This window comes from Gobio gobio (assembly GCF_949357685.1).
Source record: "Gobio gobio genome assembly, chromosome: 3".
Taxonomy (NCBI): domain Eukaryota; kingdom Metazoa; phylum Chordata; class Actinopteri; order Cypriniformes; family Gobionidae; genus Gobio; species Gobio gobio.
Window position 1 is genome coordinate 22933043 of NC_137099.1, and position 25629 is coordinate 22958671.

A 25629-nucleotide genomic window follows, 5' to 3' on the forward strand; every position below is an offset into this window, starting at 1 on the left:
ACCGCACAAGCGCAGTAGAAGAAGTGTGCTGCTCCCGTTCCTCGCGCACATTGACAGGTAGCTAATCCACAACTCTTTCTATGCTACAGACAATACTTTATACCACGAATCATTGAAATCAAGCCATCACAGCCGTAAAGGCGCATTACGCAGAGTCGTGCCTGCAGATTTGATTGATCTGTTATAGTAAAACAGATAGGCTAATTTTGTGAACAGCCCAGTTAGCCGATGTGCTAATGAGTAAGCAATATGATAAATTAATGATTCTATGACATGTTTAACGATCCCCGATTAAATATGAAATGTTTTTGTGATTATGTGATTTATAATGTGTTTTAGATCTTCACTTAGAGCCTGTCGTCTTTATATGGAGGATATTATACACGTTATATGTGTGATTTCGTGTGTTAGTGCTAAAACAGATTGCCTTTTTAGAAAGGCATAATGTGTTGATTATTTGATAAGCATATATCTGAAACATGACAGTGCATAAAACCGACCTGGCATGCAGGCAGGATTAATTGTCAAGTCATTCAGAGCTAAAATGCTCAAGGAAAACCGGAACATATCAGGGGATTTTTAAAATTGTCATCTACAGCCTGGTAAAAGTTATGGAAATAATTACAGTTTTAAAATTCATGGTTTCTGTTGTGAGTATATTTTTCTAAAATGTTTCATCAAGCCATAGAGTTTTGTCAATTAATCGTTATTTTGAGTCGGTTCTTTTGAATGAATCAGTCGAACCGGTTTACAGATTGGTTTGAAGACCAATTTAAATGCCAGTCCTGAGGTGCTCATGAGCAGGTCAGGTTGATGTAGTCGCTGTCAAAAGGGTCTGAAAAATAACATGGGTGACTGACATGATCTTTTACAAAAGGAAGTTTACAGCTGTAAACATTCTGAACTGAATTCTTAAAGGGTTAGTTCACCCAAAAATGAAAATTCTGTCATTAATAACTCACCCTCATGTCGTTCCAAATCCGTAAGACCTTCGTTCATCTTTGGAACACAAATGAAGATATTTTTGATGAAGTCTGAGAGCTTTCTGACTCATCCATAGACAGCTGTATAATTAACACTTTCAAGGTCCAGAAAGGTAGTAAAAACATAGTTGAAATAGTCCACGTGACTTAATTGGTTCAACCTTAATTTTATGAAGTGATGAGTACTTTTTGTTTGAAAAAAACAAACAAAAATAATGACTTTATTCAACAATTTATTCTCGCCTGTGTCAAACTCACTGCACTTTGTTTACACTACTTCAACAGCGTAAGATTCTAACAGGCTAGAAGAAATTGTTGAATAAAGTCATTTTGTTTTTTGCGCACAACAAGTATTGTCATCGCTTCATAAAATTAAGGTTGAACCACTGTAGTCACATGGATGATTTAAACCAGCGGTTTTCAATAGGTGAGGCGCGCCTCCCATGGGGGGCGCCAAAGAGCCACAGGGGAGGCGCGACGTGAAGAAAAAATAAAAATAAACCATATACTCGCGTCGCGGTATACTGGGTAAAAGCTACGCGGGATACTCGCGTCGTGGTACAAACGAGTTGACTGATTACTGACAAGTAGTAATGCTGACAGATTAAGCAATGGCTCCTTCTGGCTCAACGTGTGCACAGGTGCTCAAAAAACTGCAATACAATTATTTTTTTAAGGGGTAGGCTATGTTTATTTTTTTCAATCATTTTAAAATTAATTGGAGAATTAACTTGAATGTGCCTAATAGCCTATGTGTTGTAGCCATTAAATAAGCGCATTTAGTTTCATATGTTAAAATATTATATGTTATTTTTTTTCCATCTATATGTTGATTATGAAAACTGAACACCATGAGTAAGATAGGATACATCGGGGACATGGAGTGGGTCAGACATGACCACTTCATTAAGTTTCGTTTTGTAGAAAGACTTTCTTTAGTTTAAAGTGAATTTCGTTTTGTATAAATTGTATCTTAATTTTAATAAATGTTTATTCAACAAATTGCCTGGATTTAATAAATAAGAAGCAAATATAGCCGCGATCAATTGCATTGCACGCGTGAACTGGAGAGCATCATAAATTCATATCTCATATCTCTTTAATTTTTTATTATAAATTAATCGAAACTCAGTTTATGCCTCATAGACATGAAAAATATTTAAGAAAGCTTTACATTTCTTTAAACGAAACTATTCAAAACGAAAAGAAATAGGCTAGCTAACGTTACTCAATGTAATCCATGATGTGCATTTCTCTCTGTAGGCTTGGCTTCTTCAATACGGAGATGGCGATCTTCAACTTCATTTTTGCAGCTGACACAGACAGAAAAGACTAGTGTAGGCCTAATACAAATCAATGCACGAAATCGAACTTTTTTATTTTAATTTTTTATTTTATTCAGCTCGAATGGGGACTTGAAGCAGAGACTAAATGCCGATCACGCGTTTCTGGTTGTCTGTGGAGAGCGAGTTCCCTCAGATCTCCACTAAGGCTATGCAAGTCCTAATCCCCTTCACCTCCACTTACTTGTGTGAGTGTGGGTTTTCCGCACTGACCATGATTAAAAATAAATACAGATCAAGGCTGCTGGTGGAGGACGACTTGCGTTTATTTCTCTCTGAAGTGCAGCCCCGCATCGAACACCTCTGCGCGTCAAAAGCGCGTCCTCATTGTTCCCACTGATATGGGCGGTTATTCAAAGTTCAAAATTAAAATTCAAATGACGTGATTGACACGTGCAAATGACGTGAATGGTGCATTTTGTTTATTGTTTAAATCTGAATGTATGATTATAAATAATTTTAGCCAAAAAACATTGTAATGCAAATCTTTTTGAACATGCCTTCAATGCAGTTGACTGTTATGTGTTATGCGCTGTGAACAAAAAGCGTTGTCGTTCATTGATCAGAGAGCTGTCCATTGTGCTGATTTTGTTCGAGAAGATGTGCATTAAAATGTGCGCTTAAAGAGAGAGTTCACTTTAAAATGAAAATTCTGTCATCATATACTCACCCTCAATTTGTTTCAAGCCTGTATGAATTTCTTTCTTCTGCTAAACACAAAGCAAGATATTTTGAAGAATGTCAGTAACCAAACAGTTAACTGGTCCCATTGACCTCCATAGTATATATATTTTTTCTTACTATGGAAGTCAATGGGACCAGTTAACTGTTTGGTTACTGACATTCTTCAAAATATCTTGCTTTGTGTGCAGCAGAAGAAATTCATACAGGCTTGAAACAAATTCAGGGTGAGTATATGATGACAGAATTTTCATTTTAAAGTGAACTATCCCTTTAAGACCCAGACACAAGTTTCACACTTGTAACATTCACATGTTAAGCATGTTTTGTTGACTTATGGTTAGGCCTACTGATGTTCTGTGATTTTTAAAAGTAGCCTCAAATAGGCCTGCATAAAGTTGGAAGTTATTTGCTGTTGCAAAGATTTATGAATGCACTTCTTAAAAAAAAAAAGGAAATAAAATACAATATGAAAAAATATTTACATTTTATTAGTTGTTATTGAAACTCATCATTGCCAGGAACACACAGAAGATGGCATTTACTGCCGAGGCGTGTGTGGGTTAGAAGAGGCGGACAGGATTTTGGGGAAGGGGGGGCTCGGCTGTCCTTACCTACTCTAAGGGGAGGCTCACATTCACACAATTTGAAAACCCCTGATTTAAACAATGTTATTACTACCTTTATGGGCCTTGAAAGTGTTTATTAAATTGCTGTCTATGGAGGGGTCAGAACTTTCGGATTTCATCAAAAATATCTTCATTTGTGTTCCAAAGATGAACGAAGGTCTAATGGTTTTGGAACGACATGAGGGTGAGTTATTAATGGTAGAATTTTCATTTTTGGTCGATTATACTTTAAATAATGAGAATGTGTTTCTCATGTCTTCAGTTATCAGCAGTGAATAGAATCTCTTCATCTCTCCGACAGAATCTTACAGAGGAACTCCTGGACACCCCCTCTCCCCTTCCCACTATGGCTGACTCCATGGATATAGATGATTCTCTGTACAGGTACACTGTAAATACTGAAGCTGAAACACTCTGGCCCTGTTTACACCTGGTATTAAGATCACAAGTGGACGACACTAAATACAGGTGTAAATGGGGTCTAAAACGTTTTGAGCTTTTCCACTTTCGACCACTTCCAGAGGTAGTTGAAACGCATTCGACCGGATTTCTTTTGTATAGTAAATTCTCATGTGATCGAATGAATAGCCAGAAAAGACTGCCTATTCTCCGCCTACTGACCTAATGCGTAAACATTATGAGAAGCACGCTGATGCTCTCTGTATATTTCTCCGTACTCGTTCATATGTAAATTGTACGAGCTTATTTTGTCCATTACATCGAAAGATCTGAAAAAGCCCGTCCATTGTTGAAAGTGGACAAAGGAGACCGTTAAAAAACAAGGTGTAATCGGGAATGTGTCTCTGTCTACCTGAGATCTGATCAATAAACTGAGACAGGCTTTGATTTCTGTCATGTAGAGAATCTGATTAGTTATGAATCAGATTCAATCCAACTTTGCTGCTCCTAATCGTGTGTGTGTGTGTGTGTGTGTGTGTGTGTGTGTGTGTGTGTGTGTGTGTGTGTGTGTGTGTGTGTGTGTGTGTGTGTGTGTGTGTGTGTGTAGTCGGCAGCGGTATGTGCTGGGGGACAGTGCAATGCAGCAGATGGCCCAGTCTGCTGTTCTTGTCAGTGGAATGGGAGCTCTTGGAGTGGAAATAGGTGAGTGATGCCAATGTCCATCCATACACCACTCCAGTACTTATTTTCATTTTTGTATTTCATTGTTTTCTTTTTTGCATGGTTTTAACACTAGAACTGGAACCAAGGTGGTCATTTTGACCGTTTTGAAAATGTTGCTATGTAATAACTTTGTTGAAACTAAACCCATATAGCTTTTGTACCCTGACTTTTCCTAAATGTTTGTATATTTTGTTCTAATATAGTTCTGAGTTTTTCTACCTGGAATGGCCATAACGGTCAAATTGACCGTAGCTTTCAGTGTTTGCTAGTTCCCCCCTCCAGTGAAGATGCACGTCACTGTTGCCTAGACAAGTTCTAGTTGTTTTTATATGCTATTGCTAAGCTAAAACATAGCTTTACCTTTAAAATGTCAGCAAGAAAGAGATTGACTGGCGCAGAGGTTTTAGCCTTGCTTCAGAGCCTTGATGATGCTGGTGGCTGTATAGGATTGTTTCCGATTTGTGTGGTCCAGACATTTCCAATAACTCCAGTGCGTTGCAAAGTCCAAAAGTCTAAATTTATTGAAAAAAAATAGATCTAATAATTTGACACACATATAAAGCCTCATTCTAACACCTCAAAAGAAGCTTCAAATGTAATTTTGACATGACAAAATTACATGATATTTGGTGCAGTCTAGTACGAACGGTCAGAAAGTTTCATGCCGCCTTTAAAATCTCTAGAAATTTTAAATGGCTATAATTAGTACAAGGGTGTTGAAAGTATCTAGTATCGAAGCTTCATGAATTCTTGACATCTCAGATCATGCTTTACTAGAAACTAGTATACCATGATCTGAGATGTCAAGGATTCATGTAGATGTATTTTCTTCAGTCTTTCCTCCAATAAGGGAAATTGTTGTGAATTCCATACCATGTACCTCATCTACAGTCTTGATTGATTTTTTTTTGTAATTTGTTGTTTAGTGCAGTGATTCACACCATTTAAATTCTAATAAAAAATATATCTTCTTATACAGCAAAAAACATTGTTCTGGCAGGAGTGAAGGTAAGATAATTGTCTAGATTTAATTTTGTTCTTTGTTTTTCTATATACACTTTTATGGAAATCATGTTTGAGATTTCTTGGCATACAAACATGGCTAAATAGTTTTTTTTGTAATACACTACTGTTCAAAAGTTTTTTTAATTGTTTTTGAAAAAAAGTAACTTATGCTTACTAGTGCTGCTTTTATTTTATAAGTAAATACAGTATAAACCGTATTATTGTGACATGTTATTACAATTTAAAATAACTGTTTGCTATTTGAATGTATTTTTAAATGTTATTTATTCATTGCTCTATTCTTGAGTGTCAAATGATCTTTCAGAAATTATGCTGATAAATATGCTGATTTGGGTCTCAGTTTTGCTTAGTATTTCTATGGAAACATTTATATTTTTTTCAGGATTCTTTGAATAGAAAGTTCAAAATAACATTTATTATTGAAATAAAAATCTTTTGTAATATTATTATTGTCTTTAACAATTTAATGCATCTTTGCTGAATAAGAGTAATAATTTCTTTAAAAAAAAAAAAATTTGAACACCTATTATCAATAGTATATTGTGTACTCGCTTTTTACTGTTATAGGCTACTTAGACTATTTGCTGAGCGGTTACTTTTCAGTAGTGTTATGACTGTTATGAGATTTGCACATGTGTGTTTTTAGGCAGTCACCCTTCATGACAGTAAGCGATGTGAAGTTTGGGATCTGGGCACCAACTTCTTCATCAGAGAGGAGGATGTGCATAACCAGAAGAAAAGGTGCACTGTAGTTTTTGTTACAAGCAGACTTAATTCAATCTCTTTTTTTGATTTTCCAGAAAAAAGTCTTCGTTATTGTTAAATAACTAAAATATATATTAGGGCTGGGTAAAAAATATTGATTTCTCGAATGAACGTAACTTTGTAGAGCCCATCCAAATCAATCACAATAATCTTTGTGCTTTGTTAGTTTTGATAAGATACAAAGTCTCAGATTTCAAATTACGTCCATTTTATTACGAAATTAAAATAAATAAATACCGTTTTGGCACTGTTTAACGTTGTGTGACAGATCACAGAGGCGCAGCTCAGCTCAAGAGAAGCGGCAGCGTGGAGCGCTCGTGAACTGATCATCTCCTCCGCTTTAAAGGGGTGATGAATTGAGAAATTAACTTTCCCTTGAGCTTTTGATATATAAAAGTTAATTGTGATATAAGAATATCCTGTAAGTTTCAGAGTTGAAAACTTCCTTGTTAGTCAAAGAAAAGCTTTTATTTATACACCAGGCCCAGAAAACGCTCAATCTCAGAATATGTCGACCCTTGACGGCATAGAATGCAGAAACGCTGCCTCAACAACAGATAAATATGTACGCCTGCTTCTGTAGCCCCGCCCACCGACTTTTGGTCATGTCATCCACCCTTAATAAAGTTATTACCCTACATGAGTGTCTCTTTAACCTTATCCAACAATAGTTTTTTAAATTTCTATAAAGCTATGTAGTGACCACAATGGTTTTCTCTCTCTCTAAGGGTTGAGGCTGTCCATTCGCGAGTGGCTGAGTTAAACCCATATGTTCAGGTCAGTGTTTCCACCGATGTCCTGGATGAAAGCACTGACCTCAACTTCCTGAAGAGATACCAGGTTGGTCTCAGTGAAAACGGCTCAAAGTGCAACAAACATTTTACATAATTTGCCATTACTTTGATTAGATTATTATTTAGATTATTCTTTATGTTCATATCATACATAATGTGTCTATTCTTGCATTTGTTTCTTTAGTGTGTAGTACTAACAGAAACAAAGCTGAGCTTACAGAAACGAATCAACCATTTCTGCCACTCTCAGCAGCCTCCTATTAAGGTACAGATATTCTCAGACATACTTGCACATAGCTATAACTGTCAGTTTGGAGGCTTTAAAATGTGTTTTTTGGTGCAGTTCATTGCCTGTGATATCTTTGGGATCTGCACACGAGTGTTCTGTGATTTTGGGGAGACGTTTGAGGTATCTGACCCTACCGGAGAAGAACCAAAAGAAGTTTTCATCCAAAACATCAGCCAGGTAATATAAACACCCCACTCTCTCACCTTCACCTTTCTTTTGTCACATTAGGGAGTGTTCACAGTTCAGTTCTTTTGTTCCTGACCAAAAAAGTAAATTATACATTTAGTCCTGGTTCACTCACTTAGCTTTCACACTGTCATTTTTAACTCCTAAATATACAAAAAAAAAATCTTACCAAACATCCAAAACAATGCTGTGTGCTGGGCTAAATGTGCTTGTTGTATGTGCGTACAGTACATATGATGGTATTTTTACCAGCTGAGAACTCATGAAGAGCTTATAAAATGTGTAAAGGAGTCAAAACCGCTCCAGAATTTCCTCCGTTGCACATCTCTGTTGCGGTTCTGACGCCAATACCGAACTGACATGGACAACATAACTCTACTATGATGAGTAGAACCAGGTGTGCTTGAGCATTCTGTCCTTTTTAGGTTTGCATCGTGACGACATGTCCTGTTTTTTGTTAGCTTAGAAGTCTTTGGCCTGTGTTCCATTTAAGGCTGAACAATTTTGGAAAAGAATCTAATAGCAATTTTTTTTTATATATATATATATATATATATATATATATATATATATATATATATATATATATATATATATATATATATATATATATATATATATATATATATATATATATATGTATATATGTATATATGTATATATATATATATATATATATATATATATATATATATATATATATATATATATATATATATATATATATATATATATATATATATATATATATGTATATATATATATATATATATATATATATATATATATATGTATATATATATGTATATATATATATATATATATGTATATATATATATATATATATATATATATATATATATATATATATATATATATATATATATATATATACAATATATATATATATATATATATATATATATATATATATGTATATATGTATATATATATATATATACACAATATATATATATATATATATATATATATATATATGTATATATGTATATATATATATATATACACAATATATATATATATACACAATATATATATATATACACAATATATATGTAAACTTTTTTGTTAGTTTTTTTACCAATATTGCTATTTAAAAAAAAAAAAGTTAAGCTCTTTATCTTCTGTATTATTCAACAAAGACAAGCAATAAATCATTGTATGGTTGGAGTGGGAATCATTAGACACCTCAAGATGCGATTCCAAAATGATTCTTTGTCTTTTTTTCTTATCATTTATTTTATTAATATTTTAACGTAATTAAAACATAGCAGGTAAGAATTTTAAACATATAAACAAATATATCTTCAGAACATATAAGCTAGTAAATAATAAAGAGGGGGAAAATTTTTTTTGTATGGTATGACCAACAAAATATTAGATAAAAACAAATATTAGATTTAACAAACTGTTCTGTTGCATAGCGTGCCAAGTTGATGCTTTCTCAGAGCTGAATGCGTACTCACGTGTCACGTGACCAGAGTGTAATCGTAACCTTTGTGGTTAAAGGTGCTCTAAGCGATGTCACACGTTTTTTAGGCCAAAACATTTTTTGTCACATACAGCAAACATCTCCTCGCTATCCGCTAGCTGCCTTTACACTCTCGCTTAGAGCACCTTTAAAAAAAATCGTGTTTTATCATATCGCGATATTATCGCAAATGCGTTACCTAGTTACATTCATATTTAAGTCGAACTGCACGAAAGTTCCTTTTGAAGTGGAACGAGACCCCATGAAAAGATGGGACTCGGTCCTCTCGTTTGGTGCGCACCCAGGTTTGGATGGCAGTGTTCACACTTATTCAAATGAACCGCATTAAAATAAAGCAACAGCCTACTGGTTTGGTGCACAGCACAAAGGGATAAAAAGTACCCCATACCCACGGTTAAATATACTGCTAGATCTTGTTGTGGGCATAATTTTTTGCTGGAGGTCTTGGACATCTAGTTCAGGTATATGGTATCATGAATTCTAGCAAATACCAACAGATAACCTGATAGAAATGAACCCTATTTCCCCCCGCCCCCCCCAAAACCACACACACACGCACTCAAAACTTTTACATAAATGAAAGGTTAGATCTTTGCGTTTTTTAAATGAAAGATCAAAATTATTAACAATGGAGATTTGTTTTAACTTTTATTTATTTGAATAAAATATTTTAACCACTGTGTCATTTTTCAGAGTAACAGTTAAATTTACAACGCATCATTCATTCATTCATTCATTCAACTATTTTGAAAAGACTGGAATAATAACACCAACGCACACAAGCAATCATTTTTATTAGTCAAATTAATTAAAAAATGTAAGCTGCCAAGTGTGAACACACTGAAATGCTCAATTTTGTGATATGGGTCGCATATTAATGTCCTGCCTGACATCCAATCACAGGGGAGCCCTGGTGTTGTGACTTGTATGGACAGCCGAACACACGGCCTCCAGACAGGGCAGAGTGTGTGTTTTAAAGAGATCAATGGCATGAGTGAACTCAATAGTTCCACACACCAAGTTACAGGTATGAACCCAAACTCTACCTTCATCATGCGCAAAGATGTACTCTACTGACTTACTTAACACTCTTGTCTATGTGTGTGTATTTAGTTCTGTCTCCCTACAGTTTTGCAATTGGAGATACCTCATCATTCCAGCCATATGCTCATGGAGGAATCTTCCGTCTGGTCAAGATCCCCAAAACCTTCAGCTTTGTATGTTTATACCAACTTCTGTTGGTCTGTTTAATAGTGGTAAAGTATAATGAGTAACTGTTTCGTCTGTTTATGGTCTGTTTAGGAGACAATGGAGCAGCAGTTATCTGATCCTCGGCTCCTTACTCCCGACTTTAGTAAACCTGAGGTCAGAAGCACAGGGAAACAATGAGAGAAAGTTCATTTATTTTTGCTGACATGAGAATCAGTCACTTTTTGTCTTAATAAATGTGCCCTATCCAATCAGGTCCCTCTGCTGCTGCATACTATCATGTTAGCTTTGGATGCTTTTCTGGAACAGCATGCTAGACTCCCCAGCATCGGGTAAATAACTTTTTTCCTCTTTAATGATGTGTCATGATATTAGGCAGCAAATTAACATTTTGTCCTCAAAGTTGATGTGTTAGAAGCAGGAAAAAGGGGCAAGTGTAAGGATTTGAGCGAGTTTGACAAGGGCCAAATTGTGATGGCTAGATGACTGGGTCAGAACATCTCCAAAATTGCAGCTCTTCTGGGGTGTTCCTGGTCTGCAGTGGTCAGTATCTATCAAAAGTGGTCCAAGGAAGGCATTTGGCACCAGGATGCACTATGGGAAGAAGGCAAGCCGGCGGAGGCAGTGTGATGCTTTGGGCAATGTTCTGCTGGGAAACCTTGGGTCCTGCCATTCATGTGAATGTTACTTTGACACGTACCACCTACCTAAGCATTGTTGCAGACCATGTACACCCTTTAATGGAAACGGTATTCCCTGGTGGCTGTGGCCTCTTTCAGCAGGATAATGCGCCCTGCCACAAAGCAAAAATGGGTCAGGAATGGTTCGAGGAACACGAGTTTGAGGTGTTGACTTGGCCTTCAAATTCCCCAGATCTCAATCCAATCGAGCATCTGTGGGATGTGCTGAACAAACAAGTCCGATCCATGGAGGCACCACCTCGCAGCTTACAGGACTTAAAGGATCTGCTGCTAACATCTTGGTGCCAGATACCCCAGCACACCTTCAGGGGTCTAGTGGAGTCCATGCCTCGCCGGATCAGGGCTGTTTTGGCAGCAAAAGGGGGACCAACACAATCATAATGTTATGCCTGATCAGTGTATATATTGGTGCATCACTAGTTTCTATTTATGCAGCGTTATGCTGAATAAGTCTCATTCACCATTGGTACAAAGTGGAGTTCCACATAACTGTACATTAAACATTAAATCTTTGTGTCAAATTAAGTGTCATTTCTCATTCAATATGGACAGACACATTGCTTGTTTAATTTCTCTCTTTTTTGTCTCTCAATTGTGATTGACATGGATAATTAATGTTGTGATGGATTATTTTCCTCTTCTGTGTGTAGTTGTATGGAGGATGCTGAGCTGCTTCTGAAGTTCACAGAGGAGATCAGCAAAACACTTAAAAACAAAGTCAGTTTTTTACAAACACTCAGTCACATCCTGTTTTGCACATCTTCACACTTTCGTCTTTTAATTCAAATTGTGTGTTGTCAGGTATGCATAAACCAGGATCTGGTGAGGTGTGTGTCGCGCTGTGCGAGGGGATGTCTCTCTCCTTTAGCGGCAGCGGTGGGTGGTATCGCTAGTCAGGAGGTTTTAAAGGCTCTCACTGGAAAGTTTTCCCCTCTGCAGCAATGGGTAAGTCAAAGATCAGATGTTCTTTTTTTTTCAAGTACACTAACATTCAAAAGTTTGAGGTTTAAAAGATTTTGAATGTTTTTGAAAGAAGTCTCTTGTGCTCACCAAGGCTGCATAAAAAAAAAAAAAAATACAGAAAAAATAATATTGTGCAATAATGTAATTTAAAATATATATATTTTTTCTATTTTTATACTCTTTTTTTAAGACTAATATAAATTAAAATATTAAACTACAAAGTAATTCCAATATGCTGATTTGTTTCTCAAGAAACATTTTTATTATTATTATCTATATTGAAAACGGTCATGCAGCTTAATATTTGAGTGGAAACCGTGATAAATCTTTTTCAAGATTTTTGATTAATAGAAAGTTCAAAATAACCTAATTTATTTGAAATAAAAAAGCCTTTACTGTCAATTTTGATCAGTTTGGTAAATAAAAGTATTTTTCTTTCACAAATGTTGAATGGTACATTGATATGGAGAGATGGGATTCATTCTTTCTTATATGTGTGTTTGTACAGTTTTATCTCGATGCATTTGAGGTGGTTCAGCCCCTCCAATCTCTTCCTGCTGAGGAATTTGCCCCAAGGTAAGCGTGACGCCAAGTATTGAGCTCCACTATCTTGTTTTGTTAGTTCATATGTTTCTACCGCATTTTGAGAATAGTAATATTTCTTAACGTACTTTTGTTCTTTTTGAATAGTTCGAATAGTTCACCCAAAAATGCTAATTCTGTCATAATTTACTCATTGTGGTCATTCTTTTAAATGTGGTTCTCAACCAGGGGGCCTCAGTAAACTTACAAGAGGCCTCAAAATGACATAAAAATGATATTAAATAAGAAAAGAACTTTAAAATAAGCCAAAACTAAGACTAAGAATTATGATTTTTTTTTGTTTTGTTTTGTTTCAACTCCTCAACAACTTTTTTTTGTCATTGAAAAACCATAGTTCTCATAGGAAATATGAGGTAGCTTTATTTTATATTATGTCTAGACCTGGGAAATTTATTTTTAATTAATAAAATCTTTTACCTCCATGAGCATTTTTATAGTGAATATATTTTTCTTATTATGCCAAGCTCTAAAAAATGTTTTTTCCAGGTAGAAATTGAGTAAAAATATGTTTAAAATAACGTATCTTTAACCTTTATTCATTAGCTCTCAAACAACGGAAAAATCATGAACTCTTCAAATATTGTTGTGGACAATAGCTGCGTTTCCACTGTCGGGTCAGTGCGAGCCAAGGCTTTCAACGGGCCGGCCTGGGCTAATATCCTCTGACCTGTAGCACAGCCCAAAACTCACACTGCGTTTCCACCGTCGGGCTTGAAGCTCTGCAGCGCTTCACTAAAACCCGCCCCGTAACACGCCTCTCTGGGACACACCCATTAGCCTAGAAATCTAGACGCACCCTAGTGTAGTCTAGCAACTCTCGGTAGACCTGAGAGCTGGAAAAAACAAACTCTGGTCAGGCCAATCACATCGTGTATAGAGTCGGTGGGCGGGCAGAGTTGCGGCGGTTCCACGCTCTACTCGTAAACAAAGAAGCTGGCGAACGGCGGTCTTTCGAATCGGCTTTGGCTGCGACTCTGGAAGACTTTGAGTTAAGCTTTTCTTTGAGAAAAGAACAAAGAACGGCACTGAAGTCATTCTTAAGAAAGGAAGATGTGTTCGGAGTTTTGCCGACCGGATACGGAAAAAGTTTAAACCATCAACTAGCTCCACTTCACATTGCTCTCTGGTTGGTTGTAGCACTATCCTATTGCGTGCAGAGGGAATTTGAAAGACAACCGTTTGTCCTGCCCCTCGGATTGAGCCCTGTCAATGGTGAGTTCCCAGACCCAAAATCTTGATGTGGGTCTGGCTTGACAGGCTACACACCCATCATTTCACCAACAAATGGAAGTTTGATCAGAAAACTAAAGAAAGAAATCCCTGGAAATTAGCGAGATCGCAAAACCAACATGATAAAAGCGGTTGTTTGTTGCCATTTTTGTTTACTTAAAGATTTAAAACCCAAGCATCGATGTTTTACAACAAGTGATGCGTTGATCATGAATTAATAAATTAGTGTCGAGATTAGTCACACAGAAATAAAGTGGTATTTACCGTTATTTCACTAAAGAAAAGGACACGCATCGGTTTCTGTTTAGCTATTTGTTACAGGCCAGTAGCCTATTACATCACATTTAGAAAGAACAATCATTTCTACACATTTTCCAGCAAAAATATAACATGAGGAGCTTTAGCACTCTCTCCAGAGACAGTCCCAATAGTTATATTTTCAGTCAGAGAAACCGCTCCTGAAAACCAGAGTTGCTTTATTTTATGACATAGTAGGCTTTGCATGCAAGTCCGGTATAAAGAGACGAGACCTACTGAGTACTGACAGATACAAAAAATTCATGAATTTGATAGCCTATATGATTTGTCTGATTTCTTCAAGCAGTCATATTTACCATGTTTACTTTGGTAATGGTTAGTGCAAATTTAGTCTTTTGCATCACTATTTCTGTCTTATACAGTGATCAGAATCCACATCGAATCACAAACAGTTATTTCAAACACTCGCTGCTGTTTGAAAGGGAGTTTTGAGCTAAAATGTTTTTAAAAGACTTTAATGGCGAGGAAGCCCCGATGAGGCCCGATCAAGCCCCGGAAGTGACTGTGGAAACACTACTGGCACGCACTAGCACGCCCATTTTTGGCCCGACAGTGGAAAAGCGGCTAATGAGGACCTTGGAGTCAAAAAGGTTGAGGATCACTAAATGTTGTTTTTGACGTGTGCTTGTAGGGGTGATCGGTACGATGCGTTGAGGGCGTGTATCGGCGAGTCACTGTGTTTGAAACTGCACCATTTTCGAGTCTTTATGGTGGGCTGTGGTGCTATTGGCTGTGAGATGCTGAAGAATTTGGCACTTTTGGGTGTGGGATTGAACAGGTGCTCAGGAGAGGTGGGGATATACATCTAATAGAACTCATTTTTTCCTTCTCTCTTACTTGAGTAATAGAAAGTTGGTACAATTCTTAGAATGCGTTTTTTCATTCCTAGATTTGCGTAACTGATCCAGATTTGATTGAGAAATCCAACCTCAACCGACAGTTTCTCTTCAGACCACAGCATATACAGGTATCTTGTTAATCTGATCGTTTTTCACTCTTTCATTCATTAATTATTTGTCTAATTTTTTTGCCCATTTTCCTCCCTCTCTGTAGAAGCCAAAGAGCACTACTGCAGCATCAGCTACATTAGAAATAAACCCAGAGCTGCAAATAGATGCTCATCTGAATAAAGTGTATCCTGCTACAGAGGACATTTATAGTGATGCTTTCTTCTCCAGCCTCAACCTGGTGGTCACCGCACTGGACAATGTGGAGGCTCGGAGATATGTGGATAGGTAATTCATGATTAACCGCAGAAATATTTTTTTCCTGTGTATAATGTGTGCTTCATTGCACATTCTTTAATGGTTTATTTTGTCAACTCTCAGTCGGAGTGTATCCAATCAGAAAGCTCTGTTAGACTCTGGTACCATGGGAACGAAAGGGCACACTGAGATCATCATCCCAAACCTCACAGAGTCGTACAACAGCCATGTGAGTGTGTATATGTGTTTATATAGGCTGTGCGCCAGTTTATGTATCCATTGCCCATGTTTTTTTCTCAACTGTGATTGTGTTTCTTAGAGAGACCCACCGGAGGAGGAGATTCCGTTTTGCACACTAAAGTCTTTTCCTGCTGTCATTGAACACACCATACAGTGGGCCAGAGACAAGGTCAGTAACACACACACACACAACTCTTACACAAATTACCAGGCGTAAATATTAGGCTGATTTTTCAGATAACTTCTGTCTCTTAGGATGATTTGAACAATTTCCTAAAAAATTGATTACAAAGAAAGTGCCCATATTATGCTTTTTCAAATATTACCTTTATGCAGTGTGTGATATAGTTGTTTGCAAATGTAAAATGTCTGCAACATTTTAAAGATCAAAGTGCATGACATATAAAGTTATTGTCTCCTAAAAGAAAGCAATCTTGCAATGCGTGCAATCCCACTCTGAAATTCAAGCCCTGTTACAGCAACAATATTAATTTGGAGCAAATTAAACAAGTGAGTGAGGGGAGGCGGGTGTGTGTGTCAACTCGCTGTCGGAGAGATGAGAGAGCGAGAAAGCACAGCTGGTATCGTGTAGTCTCAGCCTCAGACATCACGCCCATGGGTCTTGACCAATGAAAGCTGTGATGGAGTCGAGACCTTCTGCCGTAAAGTCTGAAGGTCTGGCTTCGCGAGACTAGGTATCGTGTGTCTGTTCTGCGGAAAATGAGAATCGGAAGCGTTTCAGTATCGATATGTATCGACAAATCATTATTTTTGACCACTTCATTGCACTTAGCTTATTATTTCAAGCCGCCAAATTGGCTAATAGGTAGTGTTGTCACGATACTGGAATTTCTAACTTCGATACGATACCTAAAAAAGTATCGATATTCGATACCACGGGGTAAAAACGCTGCATATACTGTCAAATAGATATTTTTAATATAATCCGTCTATTGAAAGTCGAGGAAATAAAAAAATTCTTCTGAGAGATCACTTTATATGATAAAGCTTTTTCTCATATATAAACGTTGATCAATTACCATTACAATTATCTCACAAATATTTGCTAACTAATTGTGTTGCAATAGCTTACACAGCACAAGGAAGCTTGATTCAAATTGAATTTAAAAAGATGAGTAAACCGTAATAAAATTAGAACAAATAAACACATTACAAATAATAGCACAAATAAATACAATAGAATAAAGATACAAATGTAATAGACTGCTTTATTTTTTCAGGTAGGTCTGACAGTATTCAGGTAAGACACTGAATATATAAAAAAACAAAGTAATCAAATTTAAAATAACATTGGATAATCTTCATTGTAAAAAATTTAATACAGATTAATTCATTAAAGTTACACAAGTTAATCAGTCATAAGCAGCAAGTGATCGTTTGTCTTTTTGTAGTTTGATTAATAAATAACTGCGGTCCCTTTAAGACCCGACGCACGCATGGATTCCTGTAACACATTCTTCCTGAACTAGTTACGACTGTGTTTACGTTAATACTCACCAAGATGGGCATTGAGACATTTTTTGGGGGGCATATAGTGTATTTGACCATTAATAAGCTGGAAAAAGGAGCTCATTTTTGCACTTGTATGTCAGAGGCGGCTTTATTACGGTATGTGTGTGCGCTTCAGATGCGAGCACGAAATCTTTTTGACAGCACTACTAGTAGGAGTGACTGTGTTACACAACACTGCTGATATCCACCAGCATTTGGCAGGTTGGTGGGTGTTAATGTCAAGCACTGCATGGATACATGTAAACCTATTGTAGGAGACCTCCAAAACAAAAGTAGGAACATTTAAAATAGCATAATAGTGGCACTTTAAAATATTCTAACAGCTTTATTTATTTATTTATTTATTTATTTATTCTTTATTAAATTTTTTAAGCTTCCTCTAATAAAGTTTCACATAGGAATCTCTATTTTACTTAAAGAATCACCGTTCCCATTATTACTGTAATTATCATCATGGGCATGTATTTTGGAGAACAGTTGAACAGAGAACAAGTGTACTGTATATTTAGTTATTATTGACAAGTGATAGGAGACCAAGTATTTGCAGTGTGACATTTTGAAGACAAGAAATATAATTTTATTGTAATATTTTTCATGATTTGTGAGTAACTTTTTTTAAAAGTGTTTTCACCAAACCGGTTAATATTTAAGAATTAATTCAGAAACCATCCATTTCTTCGTAGGTTTGCAGCTGTTTTAATGATAATTGACTGTTCGATGACTTGAGGTTCAGTATGTCCAAGGCTTAGCCAACTTTTTCTTGTGAAGTGAAAAAAGTGAAAAATGTCATAATCACCAGAATACACTTGAAGGCTGATCAGGGACATAATCAGATCTTTTTTCTAGGACATGCGATAAATGTTTTAATATTAATAGTTTAAAGAAGTTTCATTTTCAAGAAGTAGTCAAAGGAACCCTAATTAAAGAATCCTGTACTGAATCATTTTTGAATCATTTGCTTTCTTGATGGCTCACTCATTCATTTCTGTGTGATTTTATCGACACATTACAAACAATTGCTCTGTTTTAGCGTATTTTTCTTTAATTTCCAATGGTTGGTAAATTTTCGCCACAAACAACCCGGTGCGACTTTTATGACAACTTAGACTCATTAAATCCATATTTTGTTTGTTCAGATTACATTTAAAAAGATCACCAAGTAAAAAAAAGAAAAATAAAAAAAAAAGCAATTGGTCAATAATGACAAAATCTTAGATACAATGAGTTCTCCTTTGAACTCCGAATAGTACTTGGAAAATGAAATGCTGTGAATGTTCTGATTTGTGGTTTTGTTTTTGTTGTGTATAGTTTGAGAGTTCTTTCTCCCACAAACCCTCCATTTACAACATGTTCTGGCAGAGTCATTCATCACCTCAGGATGTGTTACAGGTGAGGATATATACTACATGCTTACCTAAACACATTCATTTAGCCTTGTCGGTGTAGTTTAATTTCTTTGCTTGTGTGTGAAGCGGATGATGGCTGGGGAGAGTATGGAAGGATCATTTCAGGTCATTAAGTTGTTGAGTCGGAGACCCACTCAATGGGATCACTGTCTAACTCTTGCTCGGCTCAAATTCGACAAGTACTTCAAAAGAAAGGTACCTGAACTGTCCTGCAGAAATTCTTATTCAATAGCATTTATCTTGTACTAATGCTCGCTAATATTTTCAGCATGTAAAGGTATTTATGTAATAGTTATAATGCTTTTAAATGCTTTATTATATAGTAATACATTCTCATCTCAAAATAAAGCGTCTATGTGGAATGTGTTTACAACATCCCATTTTTACTTTAATATTTCAGGCATTACAACTACTGCACTCATTTCCATTGGACACACGGCTAAAAGACGGCAGTAAGTCACATGCTTTGCTCACCCATGAAGAGAAGCTGTATTAAAAGCCAACAGAGTCACGAAAAGTGTTTTTTCCTCTTTTTTTCAGGTCTGTTCTGGCAGTCTCCCAAACGGCCGCCTTCTCCTATAGAGTTTGACCTCAGTGACCCGCTGTGAGTATCTGATTAAATATTCTGTTTATAGATTGTTTCTTGCAGTGATAGAAAGAAATGAGATGTGATGTGTGTAAGTTCATGAACAAATGTTTTTCTTCTACATCAGGCATTTTGGTTTTGTTGTCAGCGCAGCTCGCCTTTTTGCTGGAATTTATAAAATTCCATATTCAGAAGAGGTAACATTTTGTTTTACATTTTAACATTTCTTTCTTTCTTTCTTTCTTTCTTTCTTTCTTTCTTTCTTTCTTTCTTTCTCTCTCTCTCTCTCTCTCTCTCTCTCTCTCTCTCTCTCTCTCTCTCTCTCTCTCTCTCTCTCTCTCTCTCTCTCTCTCTCTCTCTCTCTTTCTTTCTTTCTTTCTTTCTCTCTCTCTCTCTTTCTTTCTTTCTTTCTCTCTCTCTTTCTTTCTTTCTTTCTTTCTCTCTCTCTTTCTTTCTTTCTTTCTTTCTCTCTTTCTTTCTTTCTTTCTCTCTTTCTCTCTTTCTTTCTTGTGTGGTACCTGAATAGAATTCTTGAATTAATTTCTTTAATGTTTTGTTGTTGATTTTTCTTATGTGTTGTTGAATAATTCATAGAAACTTTCCTATGAGGCTGTTCAAAGCGTTTTAGCTGTAGTGGAGGTTCCCGAATACAAACCAGCTGTAAAGGTATGTGTTCTTTCACCAGTTATTTATGTATTTTTAGTAATCAAATTTAGATGTACAAATTCAACTTTTTAATAAAAAAAAAAACTAATTTTGAGTTGTTTGAAGGTGAACTATTGATTTATTTTTTACAACTGTTCACAACGGTCAGGAAATTGATCAAAAGTGACAGTAAAGGCATTTAAAATGTTCCCAAAAATATTATATCTAAAATGAGTGCTGTTCTTTTGAACTCTATATTTTTCAACGTTAACAGTAATATGACATTTTTATTGTGCACCAAAATAGCATATTAGAATGGTTTCTTAAGGATCATGTAACATTACGCTTTGTCATCACAGTTGTAAATTACATTTTAATATATATTAAAATAGAAAACAGTTATTGTAAAATGTAATGTCTGTTTTGATTAAATAAATGGAGCCTTGGTGAGCATTAGAGACTTTTTTCATAAACATAAAGACCCCAAAAATGTTTGAATGGTTTTGTACAAAAAGCTTGTTTCCATAACTGGGGTTGATGAAAAGCTAATATAATATAATGTAAAAATATAAAATTAAAATAAGTAATTTTAATACAATCAAAATTAAACATTAAGAAGAAATAATTATTTGTTTATCTGCATTTCATGTGACCATTAACTGTCATTTAGAGATCTCTGAACATGCAAATGTGTGGTCAAGTTATTGAAATATTAAATACAAATTTCAGGAGGTACTTCAAGTAAATATATTTACGGTCAAAGGGGTTTGGCTGAATACAATTTTTTGGGGGGGATTCTCTGCATGTAAAATTGCTTTTTTTTTTTTTTTTGTATTGTGACCTAAACATTGATTTCAAATCATATCGCTAGGTCCCTGCTGATTTCTTCCTCTTATAGATGACATGGCATTATAAAATAAGCATCACTTATGGTGCAAAATGCAGCCAACCAAGACATCCATTTAATGCATACCGTATTTTACGGACTATAAGTCGCTCCGGAGTACAAGTCGCATTTATTTAGAAATCTATTTCACAAAATCAAAGACAAAGAACACCAAGAAGGCCTGCCTGCAAAGTCATTTATTCATCTCTTTGGCAACTACTGACAAGCCTCTCCTGGCAGAGCGTTGTTCAAGCACCCATCTGTGGACTCGTTCCTCCAGGTCTGGCCATCTTGCTTTCAGTCTGCGATTAGCTTTCTTTGTTTTCTTCATTAGAGTTAAAGTAACCTCTGCTTTTCGCCAGTCCCTCACAAGTTTCTCACTCACTCCAAACTTTCTTTCTGCTGCTCGATTACCGTTTTCGGGTGCTTATTTTACTACCTGCAGTTTGTAATCTGCAGAATAGGATTTTCTTTTTGGGGGCATTTTGTTTGTGTTCAGTCTTTAAGTTAATATTCAGTTAACAGTTTTTCAGTTTTCAGTTAATTTTTTCAGGGGTAGGCTAGAGCGCCCTCTCGCGGCTGTAGACGTAAATGTTTTCTCTTGTCAGTCAGTATGAATTAATTTTGATATATAAGTCGCACCTGACTATAAGTCGCAGGACCAGCCAAACTATGAAAAAAAGTGCGACTTATAGTCTGGAAAATACGGTATATTAATAGAGAAACAAATGAACAAATTGCTAGACAGTAATGCCATTAGTGGGGTAGAAATTGCTCTCTTCCCCTTTAACAAAAAATAACTAAGCGTCTGTATTTGTATCAGCATATAGAGACAGATGAGAGTGTTAAGAAGCCTGATCATTTGAAAATGACAGTGAGCAGTGAAGAGGAGAGAGAAGCGATCTCACAGCTACAGGAGGCCATCAACTCCAACTTTATAACACCTGGTTTGTTGATACTCATCCACATACACTCATACACAACAGCTGTATGAGCTAAACCATGATACCCAACTTCTCCATACACTTTTCCCTCTTATTTTATCTCTTTTCTTTTCTTATTTTGTCTTTAGAGAGGTTACGTATGACTCCGCAGTTCTTTGAAAAGGATGATGACTCAAACGGACACATGGATTTTGTAGCGTCTGCATCGGCTCTGCGAGCTCATATGTACGCCATTGAGGCCGCTGACAGATTACAAACCAAACGAATTGCTGGTAAAATCATCCCTGCTATCGCCACGTCTACAGCTGCCGTCGCAGGACTGGTGAGAGAAAAAAAACTTTTTTGAAGGGAAATGTGTAGTCCTTTGCTTTGTGTATTTATGATTGTGTTATTATTATTCATTCTTTGTAGGTGTCAATTGAGTTGGTAAAAGTAGCTGGTGGTTATGGATTTGAGTTGTTTAAAAACTGTTTCTTCAACCTGGCAATTCCAGTCATGGTGCTCACAGAAACCGCTCCGGTCAAGAGAACCCAGATCAGGTAACGGCAACACTCATGCACAGATTGGCACTTGTAAAAAAGAAATGTGTGTGTGTGTGTGTGTGTGTGTGTGTGTGTGTGTGTGTGTGTGTGTGTGTGTGTGTGTGTGTGTGTGTGTGTGTGTGTGTGTGTGTGTGTGTGTGTGTGTGTGTGTGTGTGTGTGTGTGTGTGTGTGTGTGTGTGTGTGTGTGTGTGTGTGTGTGTGTGTGTGTGTGTGTGTGTGTGTGTGTGTGTGTGTGTGTGTGTGTGTGTGTGTGTGTGTGTGTGTGTGTGTGTGTGTGTGTGTGTGTGTGTGTGTGTGTGTGTGTGTTATCTTTGTATAATTTTATCTTTTTGTTTTGACCAGAGATGATATCTCCTTCTCTATCTGGGACCGTTGGACTATTTTCGGTCACAGGGACTTCACCTTGTCTGATTTCATCAGCGCAGTAAGGGTGAGTATCATTTGAGCCTGGAGATCAATAATGTCAAGGGCACTTTAATCTTCAGAGAATCTTCAGAGACCAATTGTACCAAAAATTACTTTTTGAAAGTAGATAATAATCTAATCCATAGTTGGTGAAAAACATGATTAAATTTAGCAACTGCTGACACTCTGAAATGTATCAACAATTTTGGAAGGAAAATATTGAAAATGTGAATCTCACAGAATGTTACAACATCATTGTCTGCTGGCAAATTTAGCAGTCTTTTAATTATTTTAACCACACTTTTTTCATCATTCTTAACGTGATCGAAATAATACGATATATTTTACAGATTATTAAAAACATTTCTTAACCTGAAAACAACAATGTAACTGCAATTTTGAAACACTTTTCTAAAATTCACCTAAAATAAAATGTACGCTACTGTTCAAATTTTGGTGTCGAAAAGTTTATACTTTTTACTTTTCAGTAAGGATGCATTCAATTGATCAAAAGTGACAGTAAAGACTTTTACATTGTTACAAAAAAATGTATTGAAAACTTTCTATTCAGCAAAAATCTGGAAAATATGAATCATGGTTTCCACAAAAATGTATTAAAATTGATAATTATAATAATAATAGGAAGTAGAAAAATGTTTTTATTGTAATATTTCACTATAGTACAGTTTTGATCAAATAAATGCAGCCTCAGTGAATAGAAAACATACATAAAAAAATTTTTAAACCAGTGGTTTCCTAAAAATACATTTAAGTGTAATGTATACGTGTAATATGTAACAAAAAAAATCTTTTTAATGTAAGAATAAATGAATTATTACTTTATGCTTAATTTCAGGAGAAGTACGGAATTGAGCCCACGATGGTTGTTCACGGAGTGAAGATGCTGTATGTGCCAGTTATGCCGGGCCATAACAAAAGACTCAAACTGACGTAAGGCCCAACTGTAAAATAGCCTATTTTACTTCAATTTTAAAATTAATCTTACCCTGTAAAATCTTCTGCGTTTCAGTTAATGTGTGTAATTTCTGTGCAACGACTATCATCAAATGCAACTGCAAAAATTATGCATGCTTCAGCTTCAAGATAAAATGGTTTGTGGTTCTCTTATGCATTTCCATAACAATATCCCTATATCTCTTCTCCTTTACAGAATGCATAAACTGATCAAACCTTCAGCAGGCAGGAAGTATGTTGACCTTACCATATCATTTGCCCCTGAGGTGGATGGTGACGAAGATCTTCCCGGTCCCCCAGTGCGCTATTACTTCAGTCGAGAAAGCGAGAGTGGCGAGAAGGCCTAACACGCACACATACACACACACACACCTCCCTCTTGCTCTGTGGACCACAAGTGGAGAAGCACTTGATCTGACTCAATGTACATAGTGATTTTTTTTGTTTTCTACTGGTTTATTATTTTATTGCACATTATTGTCTGTGCAGATGCCTTAAGATAATTATATTGTGCTTCAATGTGACAATAATAATGGTTATAATATTAATGCTCTTAAGAGTAAAACAAAAAGAAAGTGTTTACACAACTTCCCCAGGGCTTATTATATGTTAGTCTCTTAGACTAGGAGAGAACTTGTAAGAGATGAACATCAATCATGAATCAGCGGAAATTTATTTGCACATGTTTTAGGAGGATATTGAGGTTTAAGAATTTGTCAGTCACTGTAAGCAACATAAACACCAAAGATTTCACCTCTGGTTCATTGTCGACATTCAGCGATGCTTCACAACTAGTTTCCCATGAGTGTGGCTGTCAGGTTCTTTGTGATCTTAGCTTTCTGCAAAAACATATAAAGTAAAGAAAATTGTCTCTGATGTTACACCTACAAGCCAGTTCAAAAGGCATCCTCTGTAGCGCCACTAGGGGGCGCTATGGTTAATAGTATCCTTGTACTCATCTGCTACCAACAACCGCTTGATGTGCTGAGATACATGAGCGACAAGGCTTAAAGGATGAGACTCATCCTGTATGTGATGGTATATTCATATCACTTTAAGTTCAACCTGCATGTTGACATCTAAAACAGGCTATTCACAAGTTCCTCGCTGCATTTACAGTCTTGATGTCATTGACTCCTAAAGTGAATCCCAAAGTATCCTTTAGGCAGTTGGCTGTTGCTTGGCACACACCTGATTGGCAGTAGTGATCAGAAATCACACTTCCATAGACACACCTGACCCAACATGCCGCTTTGAGCTTACAGTGGATATGTTAGAATGCACAAAGAACAGGCAAAAAACACAGACAATGTTTCTAGTTTGATCCCTTTAAAAAAAAAAACTTGAGTTGCACAGAATTCCGTCATGATGTCCAGCATTTAGTTCATAAGAAAATTAAAATTGATCTGATGATACCTAAAGGAGCTAAACCAGTCATTGGAAAATATGATGTCATTGTGACTACAGTATTCAACAGAAAGTTCAATAAATCAAAAATTCAAATTAAGACTCCGCTTTCATCTGTTTTCCCAACTCTTCTAACAGCTTAACTTGTGGCACTGTGTGAAAAAGATTCAAAAAGTAGCATGGATCTTTATTTGATCTATGATCATATCTGATAAACCACTTTGGAGGTTTGCTCTGTGCTGAGCAGTGTTGGGGAGTAACGGCGTTACGTAATTTAATTTAAAAATAAATATAATCAGTTACTGAGAAAGAAATGTGTAATTAAATTAGTTTGGTATGAAAATGATTACAAAGGGGGTTACATCTGAATATTTTCTGCAAAAAGCTAGGATATGTTGAATTATATTAATTTGTTGCCTTTTTTTGACGTGCACAATGCCTCCTGCCATTTAAAGGCCGTTTAATGAAGTGATGCTATTCTTTGGAAATTAGAAAAGTA

The 25629-nt window shown here is 36.1% G+C and overlaps 1 protein-coding gene across 3 annotated transcripts; it reads left to right on the plus strand.

Annotated features, from left to right (window-relative positions):
* On the plus strand, positions 1–25228 carry uba6 (ubiquitin like modifier activating enzyme 6). Of its 3 annotated transcripts, XM_079811794.1 has the most exons (33): positions 1–57; positions 3784–3820; positions 3938–4020; positions 4643–4737; positions 5738–5766; positions 6431–6525; positions 7278–7389; positions 7528–7608; positions 7687–7809; positions 10235–10358; positions 10445–10548; positions 10634–10696; positions 10796–10872; positions 11892–11958; positions 12043–12186; positions 12713–12780; positions 14987–15146; positions 15245–15322; positions 15409–15590; positions 15684–15789; positions 15880–15969; positions 18642–18722; positions 18806–18934; positions 19140–19191; positions 19280–19343; positions 19453–19522; positions 19920–19991; positions 21680–21803; positions 21929–22122; positions 22212–22339; positions 22686–22773; positions 23605–23699; positions 23920–25228. In XM_079811794.1, the coding sequence occupies exons 2-33, from the start codon at positions 3815–3817 to the stop codon at positions 24068–24070; spliced, it is 3135 nt and encodes a 1044-aa protein (XP_079667920.1). In that variant the 5' UTR covers positions 1–57; positions 3784–3814; the 3' UTR covers positions 24071–25228. The 3 variants fall into 3 exon arrangements, with proteins under 3 accessions (XP_079667920.1, XP_079667922.1, XP_079667921.1); XM_079811796.1 differs by lacking the exon at positions 3784–3820 and having other exon boundaries at positions 3899–4020; XM_079811795.1 differs by lacking the exon at positions 3784–3820.
* The last annotated feature ends 401 nt before the right edge of the window (positions 25229–25629 follow it).